Source organism: Equus caballus, chromosome 4 (assembly GCF_041296265.1).
Source record: "Equus caballus isolate H_3958 breed thoroughbred chromosome 4, TB-T2T, whole genome shotgun sequence".
Classification (NCBI taxonomy): Eukaryota; Metazoa; Chordata; class Mammalia; order Perissodactyla; family Equidae; genus Equus; species Equus caballus.
Window position 1 is genome coordinate 35,506,951 of NC_091687.1, and position 26,344 is coordinate 35,533,294.

The following is a 26,344-nucleotide window of genomic DNA, read 5'->3' on the forward strand; positions in this document are numbered from 1 at the left end:
TCAGAACAGATTAAACCATGGGACGAGAAACAAAGGAAACTGAAGAAAACCGGAAAACAAGACACAAAATGGTAGTGGTAGGCCCCCACGTCTCAATAATCACTCTAAATGTAAATGGATTGAACTCCCCAATCAAAAGACACAGAGTGGCAGGATGGATCAAAGAACAAGATCCAACAATATGCTGCCTCCAGGAAACACACCTCAGCCCCAAAGACAAACACAGACTCAGAGTGAAGGGATGGAGAACAATACTCCAAGCTAATAATGAACAAAAGAAAGCAGGTGTCGCTATACTAATATCAGACAAGGTAGATTTCAAAGCAAAACAGATAAAGAAAGATAAAGAGGGACAGTATATAATGATAAAAGGGACTCTCCACCAAGAAGACATAACACTTATAAATATATACGCACCCAACACAGGAGCACCAAAATTTGTAAAGCAACTCTTAATAGAACTAAAAGAAGACATCAACAACAATACAATAATAGTAGGGGACCTCAACACACCATTAACACCAATGGACAGAACATCCAGACAGAAAATCAACAAGGAAATAATAGAATTAAATGAAAAATTAGACCAGATGGACTTAATAGATATATATAGAACACTTCATCCAAAAACAGCAGGTTACACATTCTTCTCAAGTGCACATGGAACATTCTCAAGGATTGACCATATTTTGGGAACCAAAGCAAACATCAATAAATACAAGAGAGTTGAAATAATATCAAGCATCTTTTCTGATCATAACGCTATTAAACTAGAAATCAACTACAAGAAAAAAGCAGAGAAAGGTGCAAAAATGTGGAGAGTAAACAACACGCTTCTCAACAAACAATGGATCATTGAAGAAATCAAATATTATCTGGAGACAAATGAAAATGAGAACACGACATACCAAATCATTTGGGATGCAGCAAAAGCAGTCCTAAGAGGGAAATTCATCGCAATACAGGCTCACCTCACTAAACAAGAAAAAGCTCACGTAAGCAACCTCAAACGACACCTAACAGAACTAGAAAAAGAAGAACAAACAAAGCCCAGAGTCAGTAGAAGGAGGGAAATAATAAAAATAAGAGCAGAAATAAACGATATTGAAACAAAAAAGACAATAGAAAGGATCAATGAAACAAAGAGTTGGTTCTTCGAAAGAATTAACAAAATTGACAAACCCCTAGCCAGACTCACCAAGAAAAGAAGAGAGAAATCGCAAATTAATAAAATCAGGAATGACAGAGGAGAAATCACAACAGATACCAATGAAATACAAGAGATCATAAGAGAATACTATGAAAAACTATACGCCAACAAATTGAACAACCTGGAAGAAATGGACAAATTCCTAGACTCCTACAATCTCCCCAAACTGAATCAGGAAGAAATGGAGAATCTGAATAGACCAATCACAAGTAAGGAAATAGAAACGGTAATCAAAAACCTCCCCAAAAACAAGAGTCCAGGACCAGACGGCTTCTCTGGAGAATTCTACCAAACATTCAAAGAAGACTTAATACCTATTCTCCTCAAACTGTTCCAGAAAATTGAGAAAGATGGAGAACTCCCTAACACATTCTATGAAGCCAACATCACTCTGATCCCCAAACCTGACAAGGACAACACAAAGAAGGAGAACTACAGGCCGATATCACTGATGAACATAGATGCAAAAATCCTCAACAAAATTTTGGCAAACCGATTACAGCAATACATCAAAAAGATTATACACCATGATCAAGTGGGATTTATACCAGGGACACAGGGATGGTTCAACATCCGCAAGTCAATCAACGTGATACACTACATCAACAAAATGAAAAACAAAAACCACATGATCATCTCAATAGATGCAGAGAAAGCATTCAACAAGATCCAACACCCATTTATGATAAAAACCCTCAGTAAAATGGGTATAGAAGGAAAGTACCTCAACATAATAAAGGCCATGTATGATAGACCCACAGCCAACATCATACTCAATGGACAAAAGCTGAAAGCCATCCCTCTGAGGACAGGAACAAGACAAGGGTGCCCACTTTCACCACTCCTATTCAACATAGTCCTGGAGGTGCTGGCCAGAGCAATTCGGCAGGAAAAAGAAATAAAAGGAATCCAAATAGGTAACGAAGAAGTAAAACTCTCGTTGTTTGCAGACGACATGATCTTATACATAGAAAACCCCAAAGAATCCACAGAAAAACTATTAGAAATAATCAACAACTACAGCAAAGTAGCAGGGTATAAAATTAACGTGCATAAATCAGTAGCATTTCTATACACTAACAATAAACTAACAGAAAAAGAACTCAAGAACTCTATCCCATTCACAATCGCAACGAAAAGAATAAAATACCTTGGGATAAACTTAACCAAGGAAGTGAAGGATCTATACAATGAAAACTACAAGACTTTCTTGAAAGAAATAGGCGATGACATAAAGAGATGGAAAAACATTCCTTGTACATGGATTGGAAGAATAAACATAGTTAAAATGTCCATACTACCTAAAGCAATATACAGATTCAATGCTATCCCAATCAGAATCCCAAGAACATTCTTCACAGAAATTGAACAAACAATCCTAAAATTCATATGGGGGAACAAAAGACCGCGAATTGCTAAAGCAATCCTGAGCAAGAAAAACAAAGCCGGCGGAATCACAATCCCCGATTTCAAAGCATACTACAAAGCTACAGTGATCAAAACAGCATGGTACTGGTACAAAAACAGGTCCACAGATCAATGGAACAGAATTGAAAGCCCAGAGATAAAACCACACATCTATGGACAGCTAATCTTCGACAAAGGAGCAGAGGGCCTACAATGGAGAAAAGAAAGTCTCTTCAACAAATGGTGCTGGGAAAACTGGACAGCCACATGCAAAAGATTGAAAATTGACCATTCTTTTTCACCACACACCAAAATAAACTCAAAATGGATCAAAGACCTAAAGATTAGGCCTGAGACAATAAGTCTTTTGGAAGAGAATATAGGCAGTACACTCTTTGACATCAGTTTCAAAAGAATCTTTTCGGACACTGTAACTCCTCAGTTGAGGGAAACAATAGAAAGAATAAACAAATGGGACTTCATCAGACTAAAGAGCTTTTTCAAGGCAAGGGAAAACAGAATTGAAACAAAAAAACAGCTCACTAATTGGGAAAAAATATTTACAAGCCACTTATCCGACAAAGGGTTAATCTCCATAATATACAAAGAACTCACACTGCTTAACAACAAAAAAACAAACAACCCGATCAAAAAATGGGCAGAGGACATGAACAGACATTTCTCAAAAGAAGATATGAATATGGCCAATAGACACATGAAAAGATGTTCATCATCGCTAATCATCAGGGAAATGCAAATCAAAACGACACTAAGATATCACCTTACCCCCGTTAGATTGGCAAAAACATCCAAAACCAAGAGCGACAAATGTTAGAGAGGTTGTGGAGAAAGAGGAACCCTCATACACTGTTGGTGGGAATGCAAACTGGTACAGCCACTATGGAAAACAGTACGGAGATTTCTCAAAAAGTTAAAAATAGAAATACCCTATGACCCAGCCATCCCATTACTGGGTATCTATCCTAAGAACCTGATAACAGATATCTCAAGAGTCCGTTACACCCCTATGTTCATCGCAGCATTATTTACAATAGCCAAGACGTGGAACCAGCCTACATGCCCAGAAACTGATGATTGGATAAAGAAGATGTGGTATATATACACAATGGAATACTACTCAGCCATAAAAAAAGACGAAATTGGCCCATTCACAACAACGTGGATGGACCTCGAGGGCATTATGTTAAGCGAAATAAGTCAGTCAGAGAAAGACGATCTCTATATGACTCCACTCATAGGTGGAAATTAGTATATTGAGAAGGAGATCTGATCGGTGGTTACCAGGGAAAAGGGGGGGTGGGGGGAGGGTACGGAGGGGGAAGTGGTGTACCCACAACATGACTAACAAAAATGTACAACTGAAATCTCACAAGCTTGTAATCTATCATAACATTAATAAAAAATAAATAAATAAAAAAGAGTTCACATACATCAAGTATATTGAATTCTCACAACTCTGTGAGGTAGTTATTATTGTTATTTATTATTATTATCTATATTTTACAGAGGAGAAAGAGAGGCACAGAGAAATAAAGTGACTTGCTGAAGACTACACAGATAGTAAATTACAGAATTGGAATTTAAACGCAACCAGACTGGCTGCAGAGTCCTATGCTGTCAAGTGCTTCAACTGTTGTGTTCTACTTCCTTTCAGGAATCCATGGTCTTTGTGGAAAAATAAGAAATAGAGGTATGCATGTGAAGTAGGGGGGAGACTGTCCGTAATCTTGCCACCCAGGGATAACCACTGTAAATCTGCTGCACATTTTTCCAAATAAATTCACACATTTATATACCTACATCAAAGTTTTCATAACATGTTTTATAATATAATATGTTTTAACATATTGTAAACCTCTTCCATGTAAATAAATATGCTGCTATGTCACCACATTTAATGGTCCCACGGTATTCTATTTTAATAAAAGAAATAATTTATTTAACCAGTCCCCTATTAAAAATTTGGGTTGTTTACGAACAACACTGAGATGAACCATCTTATACATACATCATTGTTCAGTCAACCAATTTACTTAAGATAACTATAGAAGTAGATGTAGAATATTTAGTGAGACTATGTTTTAAAGCTCTTGACAAATATTACCCAACTATTCTTAAAAAGTATTTAATAGCTTGTACTCCCACTTATAGATTATGGGAGTACCTCCTCTTATCACAGTCATTTTGCAGAATTTTCCCAGCTGATCTCAGAAAACATTCTATCTTATGAACCTAAGGATCATTTTATTTCCTACTATCTCTCTCCAACAGACACACACTCCCAAGGGGGAAAACTATATTTGGATTTTGGGGAATTCTTTGAAATGTATACATTAATTGTGTAGCACAGACATCTTTACACTGTTGAGCCTTTCTGTCTAAGAGTATGATATAACTCTATTCAGGAATAATTCTTATAAAACATCCCTGTGGGGCACAGTCGTTTCCAAATGAGAAAATAAGGTCTCTGCAGTTGAAGTAAAGCCAGAGGTCAGTGAATAAGCTAAGGAAGATTAAAATGAAAAGCAAATTTCACCCAGGCCTGCCTCACATCACTAACCTTTGAGTCTTTTCCCGCAGAAAAAAATCCTAAACTACCTGTCATGGAAGTAATTTACCTCTTAGATTAAGTCCTCCTTATTCTAAATCATCCTATAACCTAAGGCAGAATTATAGAAGCCTGACACCTTCTCAGGCCCCAAAACCATGTCTTGAGGAATATTAAGTATCTCATGTTACAAGTAAATTAACTAAACTCAATTGACTTAGATGCCTAAATGAAATTATAGAACCAGCCATGTGCTGGTAAAAAATGCAAACACATGTCTGGATCTGCGTCTGTGTCAAACAAAAGTAGCAGAGGTCAGATTCACCAATAATTCTTGTTGACTATTTTTAGACAATGCTCACTTTCTAGAAACCATCAAGCTATATCCCTCTGCCCAGTATGACCATACTGGACACGAAAAATTCCACATTCAGTCAAAAATATCCAACAAGAAGCAAAGATATAATCCCTGTTTCCCTAAAAATATTAAACCATAAGAAGGAAAGTCATAAAATATTGAGCTTGGAAAAGACATTACAAATTTTATCTAAACCAATCTCTTTCTTTTCCAAATGAGGAGAGTGAGTCCAAGAGAAAGCAAGCCACTCAAGGTCACACACAGCCAATTAGCAACAAGAGAAGTCCCATAACTGGGTCTCTTGACTCCCTGGCCAATGCCCATACCACCACACTCTAGTGCATACATATCCAAGAGAACATTACCTTTCTATCAATTCATTTCCGATAAAAAAAATTGTGATGAAAATAAAGCTTTTCTTCTGAATAATCAAAATTAAACTGTATGCTTCGTAAGCTGTTGTAAATTAAGGACGATTCTGTAAATAACATTTAAGAAAAATTAAGCCTCTATCATCAAGTACTTTTAATAAATTAAAAACATTTCATTTCAAATAAAATCAAATTTGAGCGCAATTCTTCAAAAATCTTCAACATTCTTAAAATATACATGTTAGACATGTATCGCATTTTTCAAGGAGCCAACTAATTCACTGAAAAAAACTGTCAATTGGAAATTCTTGTCAAACAGTGTAGGAATAAAGGTGTCCATTTCTGGCAAGCCATCCTAGAAAAGAGAAAAAGCAGCAGCTGGTACAAAGGAAAACCTTAAACAAACATGTTTTCCTGTTGTATTTGCTTAAATAAGCCAGTCTACCAAAACATAAAATCAAGACCTACGCATAGCTCTGCTTCCATATGCTCTGTATATCTCATCAGTACAGTCACTGAGAAAGCACTAAGAAAAAGATTTCTCTCCAGAGTCAATGAACATGAGAGAGCAAGGGGAGAAGGGGGGAGGGCTGGGATTTCATACATGCAGAAGAATATAAAATTAAGACTAATTGAGCCGTAGTCATCAATGAGGTAAACCGTGGAGCCAGGACAAGAACTCATGGTAACAAATTGTCTGCTTTAATACGGTTAGTGTCTGAACTACTGCCAGACTTTATCTGTGGAAAACCCACTGAGGATATGTTTGCTGCTTTTTACACTAGAGAAGAATTAGCTTTCTTAGAGTGTGGTTTTTTTAATGTTTAAAGTTAAACAATATGAAATTTTTAAAAAATTATTTCAATCATGTATACAAAGTTAAAAAGTCAAGGCCTCCAAGAGACCCATTCAGTGGCTGTTTTAGAGCATTACCAAAGTTAGGTTTCCAAGCCAAAAAGTAATTCAAAATATATCCAAATAAATATTCTATTTAACACTAATTTTCACCACAGATGTTTTCTTTGTTTTAAAGCACTGTATTCTGCCTTAATGCCATAAGGGAATAATAAGATCCCCTCCCCCAAAATATTTGCTATTCTAAAATTAAATTTACATTTCTTCCTTGTTGCACTAAGAACTTAGAGCTAATGGGTCCATGTGCCAACAACTACAATCATTAGTTATGATCTGTTTTTTAACAGTTTCCAAATAAAATCCATTACAGTCACAAAGTGTTTTACGAGGATACATCTTAATGGCCTATATTTCACGTAAAACCTGATGCTGGAAAAGAAGCAACTCTAGTGAGAACAGCATAGCCAGGAATTTGCTGGAACTACTTCCTTGCATCACACACCTAGATACACAAATATGTGATAATTTCTAGAATGCTTTTCTTAGTGCAACAAAACCTCTTATAATAAACAACTTAATTTCTCTCTATAATAACGGTGATATACTATGGGGTCAGATGTCAGCTTTTATTTAGAACTTGGCTGTGCTGCCATCTTGATAAGACCAGGGAGATGATGCATATATTTAAAGTAGGTGTTTTTCTAGAGAAGGCGCTTTGATTTACCTCTTCTTCTTCCCAAGGTAGAGAGACTTCATACCTACTAGCTTACTTGTTCTACTCTTTTAAACATGAAAGTAAATGAGAAGTCTAAGAAAAGTCCGACTTCCTGCTCATATAAAGTATTAAGAAAGCACTTGTCTAACTCATGTATTTTTCTTCAAAGAGGCAGTCGACGGAAGGTCCAATTCAGCAATTGTTCATTTTACATCAGGAAATCCACCTCTTGGTCCAAATCCTCTAAAGCAACAGCTAATGTCACCAACACAACCACATTAAGTAACCAACAATTGTGCCTAAATATCACCCAGCAGAAAAATTTTAAATGTTATTAGAATAAAACTTCAGATGAGCCTACGGGAAAATAAAGGTTTTATACCACCCCCCACACAAACACACAAATTCATATATCGAAGTCCTAACCCACAGTACCTCAGAATATGACCTTATTTGGAGACAGAATCTCTACAGAAGTAATCAAGTCAAAATGAGGTCATTAAGGTGGGCCCAAATCCAATATGACTGTTGTCCGAATAAAAAGGGGAAATTTGGACACAGAGACAAGCGTAGAGGGAAGACAGATGTGAAGAGACATAGGGAGAAGACGGCATCTACAGGCTGAGGAGAGAGGCCTGGAATAGGTCCTTCCTCGGAAGGAACCAATCCTGCTGACACCTTGATTTTGGACTTCCAGCCTCCAAAACTATGAGACAATAAACCCCTGCTCTTTAAGCCATCCAGTCTGTGGTACTTTGTTGTGGCAGCCCTAGAAAACTAATACAAAAAGATATCCCCAAACTAGAAAGAAGGAGGAACAGTCATGTGATATAAATAAAATAGCTGAGCTTGATTTTAAAATGTCTCAAATTAAACAAGATAGGAAACTATAGGTGTGCCTCATCTTAAGGAATTCTTAAACAAGGTATTATAAATAAAAAATAAAACCAGAGTCACTAATCGTAGAAGAAAATCTTACATTTGGAAGGAACCTTAAAGTGCAGTTTGTTAGCATTCCTCTCACCAAGTAACTATTTGCACTTCCTCCTTCAGCTACTGCCATTTTTCTCTTCTCCTCTGGCTATCAAAGCTCCTCCAAAGAATTGCCTATTTTCACTGTGTCGGCCTGCTTTTCTTCTCATTCTCTACTGAACACACTCCTATCAGGTTTTTGCCTCTACCACTAGATCAAAACTGCTCTTTTCAAGACTGCTGATGGCTTCCACCTTTCAAAACCCAAACATTATTTCTCAACATTCCTCTCACTAGATCTAACAACAGTGTTTGATTCAGTCCATCACTCTCTTCTCCTTCAACACTCTTCAAACTGGCCTCTGGGACACCCTTCTCCTCCATTGGCTCTCCTAACTCTCCTGACGTGCCCCAGCGCTTGGTCTTTGACCTCTTCTTTCTCTAGCTAAAGTCACTCCCTAGGAGATCTTAGTAAAGCCTATCATCTCTTTCAAAATATATAAAAATATAATTTATATACAAAATCTATACAGAATCCAATTTCTTTTCACCATCCCACCTCAAAAATCTTAATCTAAACTGCCATAATGCCTCACCTAGGTTATCATAATACTTCCATTTTTTTTCCACATAGCAGGTAGACTGATCTTTTTACATATAAATCATATCGTGTTATTTCTCTGTTCAAAACCCTGCATAGCTCTCCTCTCATTCATAATAAAAGTCAAAGTCTTTAACATGCCCTAAAAGGTGCCGTGTGATCTACCACACCCCATCCACCTACGACCTCTATGTTTGCACCTCCTGTCATGTTCCACTCCAGCCAGTTGGTCACTCTTCTTTGAACATGCCAAGTGTATGCTTACCTCAAAGCCTTTGCATTTGCTATTCCCTGTGCCTGGAAGCTCTCTCTCCGGATGTCTACACAGCTTGATCCCTCTCTTCATTCAGGTACTGCACAAATGCCACAGCATCAAAAGTCCTCTCCTGAACTCCTAAACAAACACCTCCTCTGTCCCCTCACTTCCTTATTTTTCTTCTTAGACTTATCACCACCTGTCATGTATTTGTGTAATGTCTATATTCTACCATTCCATAAACTCCCTAAGAGCAGGAATTCCCTGCTTTTGTTCACTGAGGTATTCCTGGTACCTGGGCCAGGGACAAACACAGATGCTGAATAAATATTTGCTGGAAGAATAAATGAACATCACATGGCCTGCCATAAAGTAGGTGTTAAATAAATGGCACTTTGAAAAATAACCATTAGACAAATGCTTCTTAACCATAGCTGGACACTGGAATCTGTTTCCTGGACCCTGTCCTCTGAGATTCCAAAATTGCAAATAAATCATTAGCCTGTGAGTCTAATGTGCAGATTGAGAACCACTATATTAGACTACAAGAATCTTAAAGAAAATAAATTTTTAATCATTGTACCTCCAGTAGAGCAGTTGGCAAAGTGATTAATAATGTTGATTAAATGAGCGAACCCACGATAAATGGTGATTTAGTATTTACGCGTGTATTTGTATTGATGAAGAGCTAACTAGTTTATAAAGCAAGTCTTTTGCATTGCTGCACATCTTTAAAGGTTACAGTTCTTCCTTAATCTTTAGAAAGATCTTCCTCACTAAAACATCCACTCATTGATTCCAGGCCTACGGTCTGAAATACACCTGAAGTCCATTCTCTAAAGGCAGCTCTTGATACATTTAAAAACAATCATAACGAGACCTTTGACCGGGCTTCGTCTCTAGTCAGGATGAATCAAAGCAAATGTAGGAAGTGTAATGCTCCAGATTCATTCTGCCTGGGGAAAGGGTATCTCAGTCGCAAATAAAGACATTTAATCCAGGTCTTAGATGATAACTAGAGGCTAGCTGTACCAGGGAGAGAGAGGAAACGGCTTTTCAGACAATGGCCATGAATGAAGCATATAAGGATGAAAATGCATGAGAATCTCTGGAAAATGGGAATGGTGGTTAGATTGCTGAATAAGAAAGAGGGGTGAAATGGAAGGGAGTAAAGGACCTAAAAAGGTCACCTAATACCACATGATAAAGGACCTTGTCTACCACGTTAAGTGACTTCTTTTATGACTGACTGGATGTGGAGTTTAGAGATGAGAAGGAAGAGGTCTAATGAAATCAAGTCAACCACTATTAATCAAAAACAGAAACAAGAAAAACGAGTTTTAAGTAGAGGGGAAGATAATGAACTTGGTCTGGGATGTATTTAATTTGAACTAGTACAGGACATTCTACTAGATGTGTCTTTTAAGGAGTCGCAAATGGGCTTTTGGAACTTGATGGAGAATCAAGCATTGGAGGTTGGATCTAAGAGTCATTTAAACAAAGGTTATAGGTAAGACAAGCAGTTGGATGAGAAATGTTAACAATGATTCTTCACAGTGGGATGACAGGTGCTTTTCATCTTTTCTGCTTGTTCAAATTATTCAAATTTTATAATAAGTACGTATTACTTCTAATTACAGGAAAATAAAAATTAATAAAGGAAAATATCGATAATATCTTTCACAGAGGACATGTGCAATGTAAAGAGAAGACCAAAAGCAAAAACCTGGGATAACCAACATTTACTAAGAAGTAACAGAAGAGTAGCTAGCTACAGAAACAAGGATATAAGGTTGAGTGATACAAGACTTCAGCATCTCAGAAAGCAACAGAGGAGCAGCCTGGAAACAGAGTTAAACACTGCAGAGAAGTGGAGTAGGTTGCGGATCAAAGAAACTACTGGTAATTAGGAGTTGATTACTAAACATAAAAAGAGATTTAGGAAAATGACTGGAATAAAAGCCAGGCTACAGAGAGTTGAAACAAGAGTAGAAAAATGGTAAAGAGTCCAGTTTTGAAGAGAAGGTCAGAAAAAAGTTATAGCTGAAAAGAAGGCCAAGCTAAGGACTAGCCTGCCTTTATCTGCATCCATCATACAGAATGCAGAACTTGCTACTGTGAAGTCAAGCGAGTCATATTCATTCTCCCTGTCCTGTCAAAGTCATCACCTACTGCTACAGAAGAAACAAACCTGAATGGGACATGTCAGCCAGTCTCACAATCATAGTTCATATTATCAGTACTTTTGTCTTTCTGTAGGAAAAAAAAAAATTAAGAGTCCCCAAAATTTTCAGAATCACTAACAGCCTAAAAGAATTCTGGGGCTGGCCCAGTGGCGTAGTGTTTAAGTTTGCACACTCCACTTTGGTGGCCCAGGGTTCACGGGTTCGGATCTCAGGTGGGGACCTGCACAGTACTCATCAAACCATGCTGTGGTTGCATCCCACATACAAAATAGAGGAAGGTTGGTACAGATGTTAGCTCAGGGCCAATCTTCCTCAGCAAAAAAAAATTTTTTTAAGTAAAAAAATAAAAGAATTCTTACCTTGTTCTAAATGCAAACAAGTTAGTCAATCAAATTCCCATCACTTTCCATCAAAAAAATAAAAAATACAACTAAACCTAGTTATCTTGCTGGATTTACATTTATAAAAATATTATTTCAACTAATAATGAACATATTTAACTGTCCTTCCAAATGAACCCAAGACTGTTTTCGTTATCTAGAGATACACAAATGCTCATCACAAAGAACTTAAAAAAGTCCCCATTTTAGCCTCTGAATGAGTGTTGCGAGATCCACCTTTCTCACCTGCACTCTGGGAGACATTAATTGATAATGAAATAATCCACAGGCACACAGGTAGGCAAGTGAAAGTAGTTCCAACAACAAGCATATCTAACTCAAAATTTATCTGAAATAGCACTAAATACTGAGTGAAACAGAAAACTAAATTACCTCCCAGAATATCTCAGAACGCCAAGAATCCTTTAGTGCTTACATTTACATTTTGGGCTGCTGCTGCTGAACTTTATAAACAACCTATTTGGAGTACTCACTAATGAGTTCTTGATATTCATAGATTACATTATTATACTGGAGCTTAAAAATATCAAGCACTATTATTAGAACTATATTATGTTAAAAATAGATAGGCATATGTGGTATAGCCATACAATGGAATGCTACTCAGCAATAAAAAGGAGCTATTGAATACAGCACAATGTGACTCAATCTCAAAATCACTATGCTAAGTGAAAAAAACCCAGGCCAAAAAAAAAGAGTGCACGTCACATGATTCCATTTATATAAAATTCTAGAAAATCCAAGTGAATCTGTAGTGACAGAAAGCAGATGAATGGCTTCCTGGGGACATGGTGGAGGAAGGGTTGGATTACAAAGGGGAAGCAAGATATCTTTTAGGGGTATGGAAATTGCTGTCTTGATTATGGTGACGGTATAGAATGTCAAAACTGACCAAATTGTATACTTCAAATATATGTAGTTTAGTGTACTTCAATTAATCATCATAAAGTTAAAAAAAGATTCAAGCAATTGTTTAACCTTCCCATAAAATATCTGTATAACTCTTTAAAGCAATATCATTTACATACAAACAATGAGTGGACTAATAATAAATCTTTGTTTTTAAAGGGGTCAATATGTCTAAAACACTCAGAACAACACCTCGTCCATATAACTGATAAAAGTCTTTAAAGAAAGAGGGATAATAAAGAGAACAAAACCTTAAAATAGTTGTGATAAAATGATAGAACTAAAGTCCATCAGTTTTTATTCTGTATTGTCTTTGGCATGTATTGCTTTTTCAACACCAGTTTGGCCTTTTATATTTGAAGTTTTACAGGCTTCTAGCTTGAGATGTCATTGGACTAACACCCCTCACTCCCTCTGACCTCTGTGTCTCTATTCTTTATTTCCAGAACTGTACTGGTGAAAACAGAGGCAGCACATGCCCTACATCCGGTGCCTGTCATGTGCTGCTTACCCAAGAACCACAGACAGCTCTGCTTCTTTAAAATTCTAAAAAAGATTCTTCTTCCAAAAAGATTCTCATAATCAAGAATCTAGTAGAGACAGAATGAGATCCCCTTGGTTGATCAGCACAGCATGGGAAAAAATTTTGCCAGACAACAGAAATTGGACTAGGGACTCTGCACAGACACCTCACCCTGAGAGAAGAGGAACAATGGTCACCCACACACCTGTGTGTGGATAAAACACAACAGTACAAAGAGCTCTCCTTGTTAAAACAGGTGGAACACCAGGGCCGGCCCGGTGGCGCAGCGGTTAAGTTCGCACGTTTCGCTTCTCGGCGGCCCGGGGTTCGCTGGTTCGGATCCCGGGTGCGGACATGGCACTGCTTGGCAGCCATGCTGTGGTAGGCGTCCCACGTATAAACTAGGGGAAGATGGGCACGGATGTTAGCTCAGAGCCAGGCTTCCTCAGCAAAAAGAGGAGGACTGGCAGTAGTTAGCTCAGGGCTAATCTTCCTCCAAAAAAAAAAAAAACAGGTGGAACACCAACATCTACCTTGGAGGAGACTGACTTCTGAAACACGTGAGAAATGAATTACTATGTTGAGAAAAAGGAATAATCTAAAAATGACTAACTACAGGGGAAAAAATTATAAATAGCTGCTTGGTACACTTAAGATTCAGTATACGGCCTCTAGAATCAGTTGTAGAAAGCGGTAAGTCTAGACCAGTCCCTTGTAGGCAGAGTAGGAGGCACTGGGGTTCAGTGGAAAGTGAAGTCTCTGGAGACAAATATATCCCCTCCTTACGGCTCACTAGCTTTGTCATCTTTTGCAAGTTATTAATTGCCTTTGAACTTCTGTTTCCTCATCTCTAAAAGCAGAGGTATGGATTGCTGTGAGGATTACTGTTAATATAAGTAAAATGTTTCACACATTTAACTACTCAATAAATGGTACTTATCAAAAAAATTGAAGACAATTAGATGAAATATTAGAATTAACAAGATCACTCTGTAAGAGACTAGATATACAATTAATTTTCAAAAACCAATGGCTTTTCAATATATCAGGGAAAAATCAATTAAAAGGTAAAATGGTAGGGGAAATCTGCCATAGAAAATGTAACAAAAAATACTTGAAATAGAAAGACTGTGCCAGTGAGAAATACAGAATGCCTCAAATGCTGAAGCAGACTATGTCTTCAGATGCAGCGATAATACTGTAAAGATGATGATTTTTTGCAAATAAATGAAGAGATTTAACATAATGCAAGAGAAAATTCCAGTGAGACTTTTTTTTTTTAACTTTTCAAAATTATTCTGAAGTTAAACTGGAAGACTAAATGGAGTGAGAATAGCTGAGAAATCTTTGAATGAAAGAAAAGCATAAAGTGTCATACAAAATCATATCTTAAAACTCCAAGCAAGCTTGGTAAAAAATCAATAGTACAGAAAGTAGCCCAAAAGAAATCAAATAAATGTTTGTGTGCATATGTATAATATAATGTACCATATATTATATATAAAACAAAAGATTATAAAGAAAAATATATATATATCTCCACACAATAGATGGTATAGAAAACAAATCAATGGAGAAAGGAAGAATTATGAACTGTTCAAAATACAATTTGTGAAAACTGGCTATTCAGAAAACAAAGTGAAAGGCTTACCCTAGATCAAGCACTGAATAAAATTCTAAATGAGTCAAAAATGTGGAAATAAGTTCACAGCATATTGTTAAATGAGAAAAAAAAAGATTACCAAACCATATGTGCAGAATATTCCCATTTTTGTAAACATACATGTATATTCACAATGAAATATATGCAAAGACATTTGATACATGTGATAGAAGCAGTATGTCCTGATGGTTAAGAGTGTGGCCATTGGGCCAGCAGCCTGGGCTCACAGTAATTTAACTATGCTGGAAGCATGAAGACCAACCTCACCAGAGTTTGGAGGACGAATAAGTGAGTTAATAAATGAAATGCCTTAAAATTGTACCTGGCTATTGTTCTTTTTACTTAATATTCCTATTACAAATGCTAAGAATTTAAGAGTGGTGTGCATATTTGATGGAATTATTGGTGTTTTTATTGCTTTATTTTTCTAGAACACATACAAATTGCTTTTAATTTTAAAAAGGTCAAATGTGAAAAATGAAACCACAAAAAATTACAGCAAATGCTCTTAATATTTATCTGCTCTTTAGATAGAGAAGCACTTCTCTAGCATACCAAGCTCAAATATGTTTAAGTATCCACCGTTATTTCAAGTTATTTCCTAGTATGCATTTCAAGTTATTTCCTAGTATGCATTATTGATATGCCCAAGAATTATCAAATAGAAGTCAGCGTTAAACTTACATTTCAAATGGCCAATTCTTTCCACTCTCAATCTTAGGATATTAAACACCAAAGGGCATTGTTTTATGTTTACACTGTAGCAATCTGAGAATAAAGTGGTAAGGATGGTAGACTAAGAAAGAATGTGTCCTAGAACTAAAGCACCCAGGATAAAGATTTATCTTCTCACCTGTTACAGTAGCAGCGTATATAACCTTGAGCAGTGACAGAGACCAGCAGTCTGTCCAAAACAGGAACCCTGCAACTTTCAGAGTACAAAGAAGCAGCTCATGGCTCTACAGACATAAAGCACCTTCTTGGATGAACTAAATTCTGCATTCTTCTGTCTACTACCCACCAGTTCTAATCGTGTCCTCTAAACGAAGATTATACGAATGTCTCTTACACATGACTGCACTTAATGCATATGAAGCTCACTATGGTGACCCCCTTAGGTGTTCCCCAAGCTAAACAACCTCAATTCCTTTGATCAGTCCTGAAGAATTTGGACCTACTTTCCAAATAGTTCATCTTCCTAAGTGGCACCTCAAGCCAACATGTCCCTATCTCAATGTCCCTCTTCCAAAACTGCACCTAAGTTGAACTACCAACCTAAGCTAAAATGTCTACCTTCTATGAGTCAAGTAGTCTGCTCATATTAATAGAGCCTAAGATACCACCCCCACTCTATCATCACTTTTAGCAGCCACATGACATCCGTGGCTTCAAAAGTAATTTTAAGCAAGATTTCCTCATCCTATGCTTGAACATCTAAATTTCAGAACCAAAAAGGACAGTCTACATTTAAAACAATTATGTTTGCCCATTATTCTAGCCTTTCAAAATCATTTTGAATCCCAACTCTGCTGTCCAGCTCATTAGGTATCTCTCCCAGCTTTCTGACTTTACAAAATTTGGTTAAGTCTTCTCAAAACCAAAGCATTGATTAAATCAGTAACAGGGCAGAGATTAAATACTAAAACCAAAGATACTACATTGAAGACCTTCCTCTAGCTAAGCATCAGTTCCTTAAATTAATAACTTCAGGATACATTTCTTCAAACAGCCAAGAATCCACCTAGTTATACCATCATTAGGCATATATTTTTGCATCTTGTCAAGTACATGACATTTTGAATGCCTTACTTCACATCAAGAACCACCATGTCTGTATCATACTCCAGATTTATTGGTCATCCACCCCCTCAATCCTCAGCCAGCTCTGTGCTATCACTCTTTACTGGCTGTGGCTTCTCAGTTGCATTCTCAATTAGTTCTTGCTCTGCTTGCTTCTTAAATGCTAGCATTTCCCTGAGCCCTCTCCTCAACACATTGCTCTTGCTCTGCGCTCTGAGCATGGGTGACCTCATCAACACCAATGGCTTCAATTACCTCTTATGTGCTCATGGCTCCCAAGGTGCCTCTTGGTTGCACTCCTGAACATCCAACTATCTCCGGGAGAGCACTGTGTGGATGTCCCGTGGGCACTTTAAACTCAGGATACCAGAAATGAACTCATTCTCTTTCTTCCAGCCACCTCCTCCTCCTAAATTTTTAATCTGAATGAAAGGGACATCTACTCGGTAGCTCAAGGCAAAAAAACTAGAAGTCATGGTAGACTGAAATTTATCACTCAGATGTCAAATCCATCTCCTCCTTCCTCCTCCATTCTCACTGTCAGTTGCTTAGCTCTGACTTTTTTTTTCCCCTCCCCTTGGGAGAGGCAATAGTTTCCTAAGCGATCTTCCTGCCTCCGATATGATCCCCGCGTTGTCTTCCTCCACTCACAAACAGAATAATCTTTCTAATCTGATGTCAATGGCTCCCCACAGATTTCCTCACCAGACCCTCAGTCTCCGCCTTTTTCATAATCCAGTCATCTCTTACTGCTCCCACCCATGTGCCTTCACTCTAGCCCTTGAACTGATCATATGATTTAATTCCTGTTATAAGCCTATTTTCTTTGATTGAGATATACTGGCCTCAGTGCATCCTGTCAAACACTTCTAGAAATCTTTGAAAACTCAGCTCAAACAGCACTTTCTCAAGACCAGGGCTCCTTAGTTGGCATTCTCTGTGCTTCCATACAACCCTGTGCATCACTCCACTTAACCCATCTGTGCTATAATAATAAACTCCCATATTGTTAGTTTCCCTATGAGAGAAACACATGATATGAACTCATTAAATGCTATGAACAAATAAATACGAATGACAACTAAAAAAGAAGTAAGAGACAATGAAGCACGGCTATCTTGGAGTTCAAAAGCATGCTCTTCGAACAAAACTGTCAATCCAAGCCCAAAAGTTTGCAGTTGCTTCAGTATTTTTCTCAGCCAAACACATGGAAGATTTCAAATATTATGGGAATTTAGTAAGGTTCTATGTACCAAACATCAGTTTTTAAAATAAAACTTATTCCTATTTGATATGTTAAGAGAAGTAATTCCATATACATTTTATGGTCTAAATAATTAATTGCTTTCTCTGGGTATTATATTATCTCAAAACATACAATAGGAAAAAAGTCTAGGGAATATATTTTCAGTGTATATATGTTATCTGTACTATATTAAGAGCTCAAAGACACAAGAAAAATAAGCAAAAATACCTAAACAGAAAACTCCACAAAAAGTGAAATACAAAAAGTGACATGAAAAATATTGACATTCAGCAGTGATTAAAGAAATGTAAATTACACTAGTGAGATACCATTTTCCACCATCAAATTAGTAACAATTAATAAATAATTTTCAGTATTGGCCAGGGTATAGTTCATATCCACCTACCTAAGATTTCTGCCGCAAGTAATCTATCTTCAATAATCAGAAATTCAGATGATGTTTTGTGTTGTTATTATAACATATTTATACGACAAATAATAAAAACAACCTAAGTGCCCCAAATTAAATTTATTCATTCATTCCCCAAGTTTTGTTTTTTGTTTTTTTATCTATTAAGCACTTACTACGTGTAAGGCACTGTTTGAGTTACCAGGGATACAGTAGTTTATTAAAAAAAGAAAAGGAAAAATACTGCCTTATCTTTATGGAGCTCACAATTTATTAGGGGAGGTCATAAAAACAAAATAAAGAATTAAAATATATATTATGATGAATGCTGAAAAGTGCTATGGAAACACATAAATGCATGAAATGGGGATAGAGAAGAGGAAATTGCAATTTTAAATAAGTGGCCAGAGAAGGACTTTGTAAGATGACAATTGAGTAGAAACCTGAAGGACATGAGGAAGACAGCCAAGGAAATATCGGAGGGAAGAGAGTTCCAGGCAGAGGAAACAGCTAGTGCAGAAGCCCTGGGAAAGGAGCTCACATAACACATTCTAGAAAGAGCAAGGAGACCGGGGAGGCTGGAGCAGAATGAAAAATGGGGAGAGTCATAAGTGATAGCATTAGAGGCTTAATGGAGGCCAGATCACAATGGGCCTTGTAAGCCACCATCAGAACTCTGCTTCTGAATGAAGCCTTAGAAGAGTTTTGAGCAGAGGAATAACAGTTTTTGACTTATGTTTTAATGTGATCTCTTGGCTGCTCTGCTGAGAACGAAGTAAAGGAGATCAAGATGGGAAGTTACAGCAATAATCCAAGCAAGATATGATGGTGGTGTGGCCCAGAGGGTACAGGCAAAGTGATGAGAAGTTCTGACTCCAGCTATTTTGAAGCAAAGACAAGAGAGTTTGCTGATAGATTGGATGTAGGATGTGGGAGAAAAAGAAGTCAGCGGAGACTCCAGAGCTTTAGGCCTCAGCAACTGGAAAGGAAGAGCTGCCATTAAAGGAAATGGGAAGACTCCACAGGATTAGGTTTGGGGCAACGTCAGGTTTAAGGTTTCTATCCAAGTGGAGACATCAAGGTTGTGCTTTTCAGGAATCCAGGGGATGGTCCACACAGGAGACGTAAATTTGAGAGCTGCCCATATGTAGATGGTATTTAAAGCTAAGAGACTGGATGACATCACCAAGAATCTGAGGACGACAGAAAAGACAGGGGGCTTAAGGTGGAAGGCCTAGAGTGCTTCAGTGTAAAGAAGTCACGAAGATGAGGAGGAACCGGCAGAGATGGAGAAGGATTACAGTTAGGGTAAAGAAAAACAAGAGTGTGGTGTGCTTGAAGCCAAGTGAAGGTTTCAGTGGTGATGGAGCAATCCATTGGGTCCAGTGTTTCTAAAAGGCAGCTATAGATGAGGAATGCCAGCAGGATTTAGTGAAGGGGAGGCCATTGCTGGACTAGAAAAAATAGTTTCAGTGAAATGGTGAAATGAACAGAAAGTCTATACACTCCCACTGCACACAGTCATTTTCCATCATAGCACTTATGGCAAATGTAATGACACAATATGTAGTGGTGTTTTGATGCTGCCCCCACAAGATTATAAAGCTCTAAGTGGGCAGGCGCCATGTTTTGTTCAACATTTTACTGCTAGTACCTGGTACATAAGCACACAACAAATATGTGTTTAACATTGACATATTACATATAATTTAGATTAAGAAAGGCAAAGAGGGACAAGAATTATCCATGGTTTCTTCAGAGGGAAGGAAAAGGCAACCAAAATTTGACTGGTGTTTTCCGATAATAAAGAATTATTTTAACATCCAAGACATTGCTGAAGAATACACTATGGCAGGAAAACATGACACTCTACACTATGCTCTGCTATTTCCATCCCTTGTGCTAAAATATGACACTTCACAGATCTGTCAGCTCTTAGTTTTACATTGTAAATATTGATGGTGTGAATACTTGCTCACATTTGCCTAAAACATGAGAAATGGTTCTGAGCATAAGAACTTGAAATGGAAAATTCACCTCCACAAGCATAACAAGCAAGATTAATTATGTTAACTGCTTGAAAACAGAGGTTGAGTGCTAACTCCTTCAGCAACACTGTGGCTTTAGAATCTCTGACACCCTTAGCCAAGCCCATGACCTTCAGAGACTTCTTGGCAGAAAAGATATTTCTCAACTATTCCCATCAAAGTCTGAAACAGAAGATATGGCCATATACAAGTCTTACGATTTATGTGGACTTGGGAGATCCAATTTGTTACCAAATCTAGGAGGACTGTATAATAAAACTTAACTCTATCACCACTGCCTCACCTCCACTCACCTCAACCTCTCCCCACCACTCCACAAGAACTACTCTGGCATTGAGCACCAGTGCCCTAATTGTCAAATTCAATCCTCTCTTTTCCGTCCTCATCTTATTTGAATTTCTTTGGGCACTGACACCACAACCATTCATTTCTTCTTCAAAGGCTTTTCTCCCTTTCCTCCTAACTCCATATTGTCACATTTCCCTGATACCACCCATTATTTACTTATCTCCTTTGTGTACCGCTTGATTTCTGCCCCTTTTTTTTCCTGCTTTTTTTCCTCCCCAAATCTCCCCAGTACATAGTTGTATATTTCAGTTGTGGGTCCTTCTAGTTGTGGCATGTCTGCCCCTTTTAATGTTGGTAAAACCCAAGCCCTATCTTTTGTCTTTTGTTCTCACTCCCTGGATGATCTCATCCAATCCAGTGGTTTCAACCATGCCTTTCATTCAAGTGATTCCCTCATCTCCACATCAGCCCAGACCACGCCTCTGAGCAACAGGACTTGATACCCAACTACCTACTGAACAACCTCTCCAGAACCAAGCTCCTTATCTCATCTTCCTCACATGCCTCTTCACGGAGGTTAGAGGCACTCTCCTCAAAGCAAACCAGAACCTTTCATTCCCTTGCCCTCCACACTCACTTACTCTCAGTTCTATCTTCTAATATCATGCCCTCTTTTCCATCTTGACTGCTCTCTTTAATTTAACTCTATCATCCTTTACCTGGACTATTGAAATTGTTCCTAGCAGGTCTCACCTCTATCTATTTCCCACCCCTCTAAAGTGGCCTCCATACTGTTCCAAACTAAAGCATATTTTATTAATCCTGATTTTTAAGTCCTTCTATTGCTCCCCATCACCTACCCAATAAAGCTCAGCTTCTCTGCAGGAGATAAGGTTCCCCATGATCAGGCTTCTGCCTGCCTCTCAGACTCATCTCTCCTTAAGCTCCTCATAGCACGCTGCACTCCAGTTATAACCAATTATAACATAATGCTGTTTTGTGTTTCTGCCATTTTTGAATCTGTGCTCTACACCAGAAATATCTTTCCCCCAAACTAGTCCACACTCACATCTGACCCTTGTCTGCTTGGCAAATTCCTGCTCATCTTTCAAGTCTCACTCACTTCTCTATAGGACCTTTTCTGATCCTCCCCATTAGATCTGACTGCTCTTTCTTTTCTAATGGCACCAAATCACTTCATTGCAATTGTCTGTTTAAATAGCTGTCTCATCCTTACCGAATTACATTATGTTTTTTAATTTGTAATTTCATATCATCTGACATTTCACCTGGCACACAGTATAAGCTCAATAAATGTTTGTGGAATAAAAACTGCTGGCAAAAAGTCATTCAATAAAGATTTAGAGAGCCCAGTAGAATCGTGTATGTAGGATTTTAGAGCCGTGAACTAGAAAACAAACTATTTTGTGATTTAATTTTCTAAATTTAAACAATGCACACAAAAATCCACTTAGTTCTGTTCTTTGTCTTCATGAATTCCCTCTTCTAATACCTTACCCCAACTCTGAACCATCTGTTGGCCGTATCTCTTTTTCCTCTGGCAGCCCCTTTAAGTCCCATCATTCAGTGAGTAAAAACTTCCATTCCACCCAATTTTTGGATAAGCCTATCCTCTGAACCTGTGAGGTCTCACTGTAGACCCTTCCTGAAATATTAGGATCTAGATCTACTAATCTAGCAATAATCAACTCTCACCTTTACAGAGATTTTTTTTTTCCTTTAACTTATATTAGTCTCATCTCATCTTCACTATAAAGACAGGCAGGTCAGTTTTTATCACTATCATTTTACAAGTGAAAAACAGATGCCAAGAAACCCAGAGGATAGTTATCCTTTATAAGTTCCCCCATAAAAAGAATGAAAAATATTAATTCTGTACTTTATGATGTCCAGTCCTCGTGGTTTTTTTTCCTTAGACACCATTTACCAAAGTCACATCCTACTGTTGTCCTTTAGCTGCTGACAGATTGACTTTACTTTTATTTCTGTCTCCCAAACTACAGCCTTCCTGTTTGTGCCTATGCTTCCACCCTGCTGATCTGATCACCAGCTGAGCATTCTAAAGCAACCATTTTTCTCCCCTTTTCAACTCCGTAATCCAATGACTTTGACAAAGGAAGCTGTATTTTATGAGTTTCACCCCAGAGTCCAATCCTCTGCAAAAATCTAAGTGAAACTCTGCCCATAACCCAGTTGTCTTTTAGAAGGGCCTTTTCTCTGAACTCAGGCAATCATAACTAGATTACTCCCAGGCCAATTTTCTGTGCTTCTTGTCCTTTTCCTTTCGTTACTTTCCTCTAAAATCAGGCAAGGAAAATGAGTCTGTGTAACTTAGTTAAACGTGACTACTTTTATAAAAATACTGATACATGAGGCTGAGAATCAAACTACTGGGGAAAATGAGGCTTAGAGTTACCTGCAGAATTTTCCACACTCTGCTTCAGCATTCTCTCATAATATTAAGAGTTGGCTTTGTTTCCAGGCTCAGACCTCCTCATTTTAACTGCTCTCACTCTCCTCCCCACCACATGATGCTGTCCCTTACCATGAGGCATTCCTTCCTTTTCTGTTAATAAAGAGTGGAAAGGGATAAATGGGCAGGAGTGGACAGAAAATAGTTAATTTAACTGTGTCTTGGGTCACAGGAGTTTGGCTCACATTTCCATAGCTATACCTCAGAGGAAGCTCCCTCCCTACTCATAAGCACAAGCAGACCCTTACCCTCAAGGCCTGAAAAACACCTGCCCTTCTCACTTTTCTCTGAAAAACAATGTCAGAGAGAAACAATGATCAATTCTATAAATTAGTTCAGCTGACTAGGTCAGATGCCAAGGAGAAAAATCAGCCCCTGAGAGGCCACTTGGCCTCTCTTATTACCAAAGAAACCTCTAATTCCCAGTCACTCATCTCACAACTCTTTGTCAGTCATCAGGAAGAATATAAATGGATCTGTGCACCACCACTTCTAAAAACACAACTAGCCACAAGCAGGCTCAGTTGCATCCTCGTATATATTTTATTTATTCCCATTTTCAAAGGGAAAATTCAAACTTGACACCTCAAAGGATGAGTCCCATGCAATTTCTAAAGACAGTGCAACAAGGAGCTGGGATTGATGGAACGCAGCCTTCCTGAACCTTTTGTCATCTTCTTGCTTCTCACTTGCAATATTCCTGTCTTGGGTTGAAGACTCTTACTCCACTCTTTCTACGTATACATGTGTAGACCATGTGCTCCTCTAAAGGATCAATCTAGTTGTGGTAACCAAAAGCATCACCCCCACTGGCCCTGACTTTCACCTGTCTCAAGTACATTCTTCATTACTAAGAATTAATGTCACAAGAGCTTAAAACTTTTCACTTCAGAAAAGAAATATGTTCTGCGTATTGGGGCTGAGCGTTAAAGGCAGTGTTTAAAGTTTGTCCTGTTACTACTGTTCAATTTGAGGATGTCCAAGAAGCAGCTTTTCTGTGCAAACCTGGAAGAATGTAATTCCTAGGTGACAGGTAAAGTTAGAGAATACAGATTAAACAACTAATTTTATACCAGTAGACTGAAATTAAACACAGCTGTTTATTGAGGTCTTGCCCTGATTTCCCCAATGATAACATTACTGTGTGCTCGCACACATGCCTTTGATCTGATGCTCTCTTATTTCAGTCTGTCCTGGGACTTGTACTGTGGGAGAGGAGGACGAAATCCATACATGATGGATGAAGCCTAGAACACAGATATTCTATAATTCAAGCCCAGGGAAAATTCAAAAGTGACAGCATCATACACAAAGGAACCAGCTCTGGCCTTTCTTCCCAGAGAGGCATATTAGCTAAGCTATTTTTACTACATAAATTAAAATGACCCATCACCCTGATTCCTAGCAATCTTCCTAAAAACAGTATCCACTCCTCATATCCTCCCAAACATCATCACTCAAAGTAGGTCAGAAATGTTGCTTCCTTCCCCTCATTGATTTCCATTAAGAGGATGAACTTCTGGAACACTAAAGGGAAAGATAAACATCCAAAACAAGTACCAATGATATCCACTGTAAATTTTTGGCACACGAAGTCCAGTTCCCCTAAAAGTAAAGGGAAAAAATCTCATCACCCATAATTTATCCTTCTTGGCTGTACATCAACAATAATCTCAAACTATAACATACACAGTGGCAGCAATGCTTCAGCCAGGTGAGGAACACCTCCCAAAAGGAGCATACTCACTCCGTCTTTTCTAATTTTCTAGATCACCAACCTGCCTCTTCCCTAAGGACACACTTTTTTTCTTCCTAATTCATATCTATATTTTGCCAGCAGGATGCCAAGTGACACCACACAGTGGGCTTAGCAAATCCCCAGGACCTCCTCGGGAAGCTGAGTGCAGGGGAGCGGGAAGAAGGGGTTTGTAGAGACAGGGTAGTGGCGAAGGGGCAGGAGAGGAGGCGGGAAGCCCTTCTGTGACAGCATCTGGCTATCTGCAACAGCTGTAAAGAGATGGGTCCCCAGATCCCACTAGCAGGGTTTCCCCAGTCTCCTCCCCTTGCTGAAATCTCTTCCGCGGCCCCAGGTCCTCAAGCCTGGCACTCCAAAGAGGGCGCCGCAAAGTCCTTCAGAGCCCCTAAAACACAGGAGCCCGAACAGAAAAGCCTCACCCAAAAGACAGCAAAGCCACAGAGCCTCTCCCGGCCAGCTTCCCGGGGCGGGCAACTTCATCTCTTGAAACAACCGAAAACCCCTGTCCTCCAAGGAAGGAACGAGGCGACGGCTGAGAGCAATAAACAGCCACCACCCTCACCGGCGCACCCTCCGCTCCCCCTCTCCCTTCCTCCTCCCCCGCAAACTCCAGGTAAAGGACCAGGCGCGGCTCACCTCCTGGCAAGGAGGAAGCGGGCGGCCGGAGGAGGAGGACAGGTCCCCAGCCCAGGCCGCCTGGCAGCCGGCGAGCGCCCAGCAGCAAATCCAGGCGGGGCTCCAGGACAGCGAGAGCCCGCCGCGGGGAGCCCCCGCCGGCCCGCGGCCCCTCCCCCGCGCCGGCCCCGGCCGGAGGAGCAGCATCTCCGTCCCGCTGCGCTCGGCCGCCGGCGCGAAGGCAGCCTCCCGGGGGCCGCGCTCCGGCTCCCCCGCCGCTCGCCGCTCGCCCACTGCCGTCCGCCGCTGACAGCTCGGCCGCGCTCGGGGCCCGGGCAGCCGGCGCCAGTGCTCCCGTCACGCCGGAGGGAGGGACCGCGGGGCGCGGGCGCGGCGCGGGGGCGGGACGCGAGGCGGGGACGCGGGAGCCCGGGAGCAGGTGGCGCGGGCGGGGGCTGCGGCCCAGCCGAGCGGGCCCTGAGCGTCTGCGCTGCCGCCGGGGCTTCAGCCTCGTTCCACTGTAGAGGCGAGAGAAGCCGGCGTCCCCTCGGAGTGTCTCCTATCCCCAGCCCCTTGGCCCACCAGGAGGGGCGCTCCAGGGATGAAGCCAGAGTAAAACATAGGACATCAGGACATTGTTTTCCGGCAGCGGGTCTTTAAAATTTCCCTACCTTCCGCATCACACACAAACA

The 26,344-nt window shown here is 39.4% G+C and overlaps 1 protein-coding gene across 9 annotated transcripts in view; it reads right to left on the reverse strand.

Annotated features, from left to right (window-relative positions):
• The window catches only part of ELAPOR2 (endosome-lysosome associated apoptosis and autophagy regulator family member 2), a 166,430-nt gene extending 140,439 nt beyond the window's left edge, over positions 1 to 25,991 (reverse strand). For 6 of the 9 annotated variants that reach the window (XR_002807388.2, XR_011438122.1, XM_023639102.2 and 3 more), the window contains exon 1: positions 25,674 to 25,990. Coding sequence is in view for 6 of the 9 variants with exons in the window: in XM_023639102.2 (XP_023494870.1) it covers positions 25,674 to 25,859 (186 nt within the window). In the remaining 3 variants the exon portion in view is untranslated. Of the gene's footprint in view, positions 1 to 25,456; positions 25,567 to 25,673 lie in introns of those variants that run through there. The other 3 variants (XM_023639101.2, XM_070265573.1, XM_070265571.1) reach the window with 2 other exon arrangements.
• Between the last annotated feature and the right edge of the window lie 353 nt (positions 25,992 to 26,344).